Raw genomic sequence first — 1,812 nt, forward strand, 5'->3', positions numbered from 1 at the left:
TTTAATAACATGAAACAGCAGAGTGAAAATTACATAAATGTAAAAATACAGCTCATAAAACTCATGTTTCCCAAAAAACTTCAAATTCTTAATATTGCAGAAAAGCTCTCTAAAGAATCACTGAGACTAATTTGAGTCAATGTATGGAGCATAAAAGTGTGGTAATAAAACCACCTACACAACCAGTGATACATGCTTCAGATATCATAGCAACAAGCACTACCAACAAACTACTGATGCCATACACTTTTCATCATTCAAGTAGTGCAAAATTGAACTAAGAAAAATGAGAACCGGAGAGTTTGAGACATTCACTCTGGCATCTTCGGAGGCATATGTCATTCCAGTTGGGCACTTGATGTTGGTTAACACAAACAGTGCGAGCACACGCATCAGCACAAGCTTCAAGCTCGGATACTCCACAAACAGTGACACAAGTATCAGGGATTGGATCCTTTGAGAATGCCCCAACCTTTTTCAGCATTCTCTTTGATGTACACACCCTCTCACATACAAAAATCTCGTCAGAATTCTTCTCCCTACCCCGGGCACTCTGTAATCTCTGCTCTTCCGCATGCTTCTTCTTCATTCTAAAAGCTTGCCCTGCAACAACCGCAGGGATGGCAGCTAAGAGAGACCACCACACTTCCACCATCACTACACAAAAAGATCAAAATCTTTTTCCCTCTCTACGTTTCTTCAGTCCTTCACAAAAGATTCAAACTATCAAGAACTCTACAATATGCTTTAATCATCATTTTCATTGTTACATCATGCATACTTAATAAGGTTTACAGAGTCAATTTGGCATACTTGTAGCAGTGAAGCTTATAATGAACAAAACCATGTAGTATGCAAGTGGCAAGATCTTTGAATTGAATATCTTATAATAGATACTGTACTATATATTTACAGTCAAGAAGTTCTAGACTTTTATACAGACTTCACAAAAGAAACCCAGAAGGAAAATCAGGAAATTTCGTTTTAAACTTGGTTCCATGTGCAACCAGTCCTTATTATAGAAGTTTTTTCTTTAATATATATATATATAAAAAAAAATGTACACTAAATAATTTTGGGATTATTATAACTCATCTCTATCATAACAAAACAGTGTGTCAGACACATGACTAAAACAAAAAAATAAAAAATCATGCTCACTCACTTATCAGAATGAAAATATGAAAACACCCATTTCCACTGCAACAACACAATAAGGTGCCTACATTGTAATATACTAACAGGGAAAAAAAACCTTATCTAATGCACTCTTACCATTTTCGAACCCAATCCAGATGAAAGCGAGAATAATACTATACGGAAAAATTGATTCTCTTCACAGTTGTTGAAACAATATCCATAGAAATCCGTACCCACAAAAAAAAAACCACAACAACAAGAAGAGAAAAAAAATTGCTACTGGGATACTCACCCAGAACGAAATCGGGACGGCTCTGGCAGTAGGCGCCGGCACTGGGCAGTGGGCAAGTGTTAGTGGTTTTAGTACGCAGCGTGCAAAAATGCGAATCGAGGCTGGTAAATAGAGACTAGAGAGAGAGAGTATATATTTCGTTCGATTGTGAAAAAATAAAAATGAAAATGGATATTTACAAATCCACCTTCTATTTTCTCTAAATTAGATATTTCGCTCTCAATTTTGTTTTAACTGCAAAAGATACTCTCATACTTTTAGTTTATAAATTCAAATTCCAACTCAAATTAGAATAGAAAATAACAAATCTAAAATCTAAATCTAAATCCTAAAACTAAAATTTAGATAACAATTTATAAACGAATAATTTACTTTTAATT

General features: G+C 34.7%; 1 protein-coding gene across 2 annotated transcripts; it reads right to left on the reverse strand.

Moving 5' to 3' along the window:
* Positions 1–1,591, reverse strand: LOC133803823 (uncharacterized protein At5g64816). Of its 2 annotated transcripts, none has more exons than XM_062241963.1 (2): positions 1,433–1,591; positions 1–697 (listed from the first exon to the last, which is right to left on the reverse strand). In XM_062241963.1, the coding sequence occupies exon 2, from the start codon at positions 653–655 to the stop codon at positions 278–280; it is 378 nt and encodes a 125-aa protein (XP_062097947.1). In that variant the 5' UTR covers positions 656–697; positions 1,433–1,591; the 3' UTR covers positions 1–277. The 2 variants fall into 2 exon arrangements, with proteins under 2 accessions (XP_062097947.1, XP_062097940.1); XM_062241956.1 differs by having other exon boundaries at positions 1–705; positions 1,433–1,584.
* Between the last annotated feature and the right edge of the window lie 221 nt (positions 1,592–1,812).

This window comes from Humulus lupulus, chromosome 1 (assembly GCF_963169125.1).
Source record: "Humulus lupulus chromosome 1, drHumLupu1.1, whole genome shotgun sequence".
Classification (NCBI taxonomy): Eukaryota; Viridiplantae; Streptophyta; class Magnoliopsida; order Rosales; family Cannabaceae; genus Humulus; species Humulus lupulus.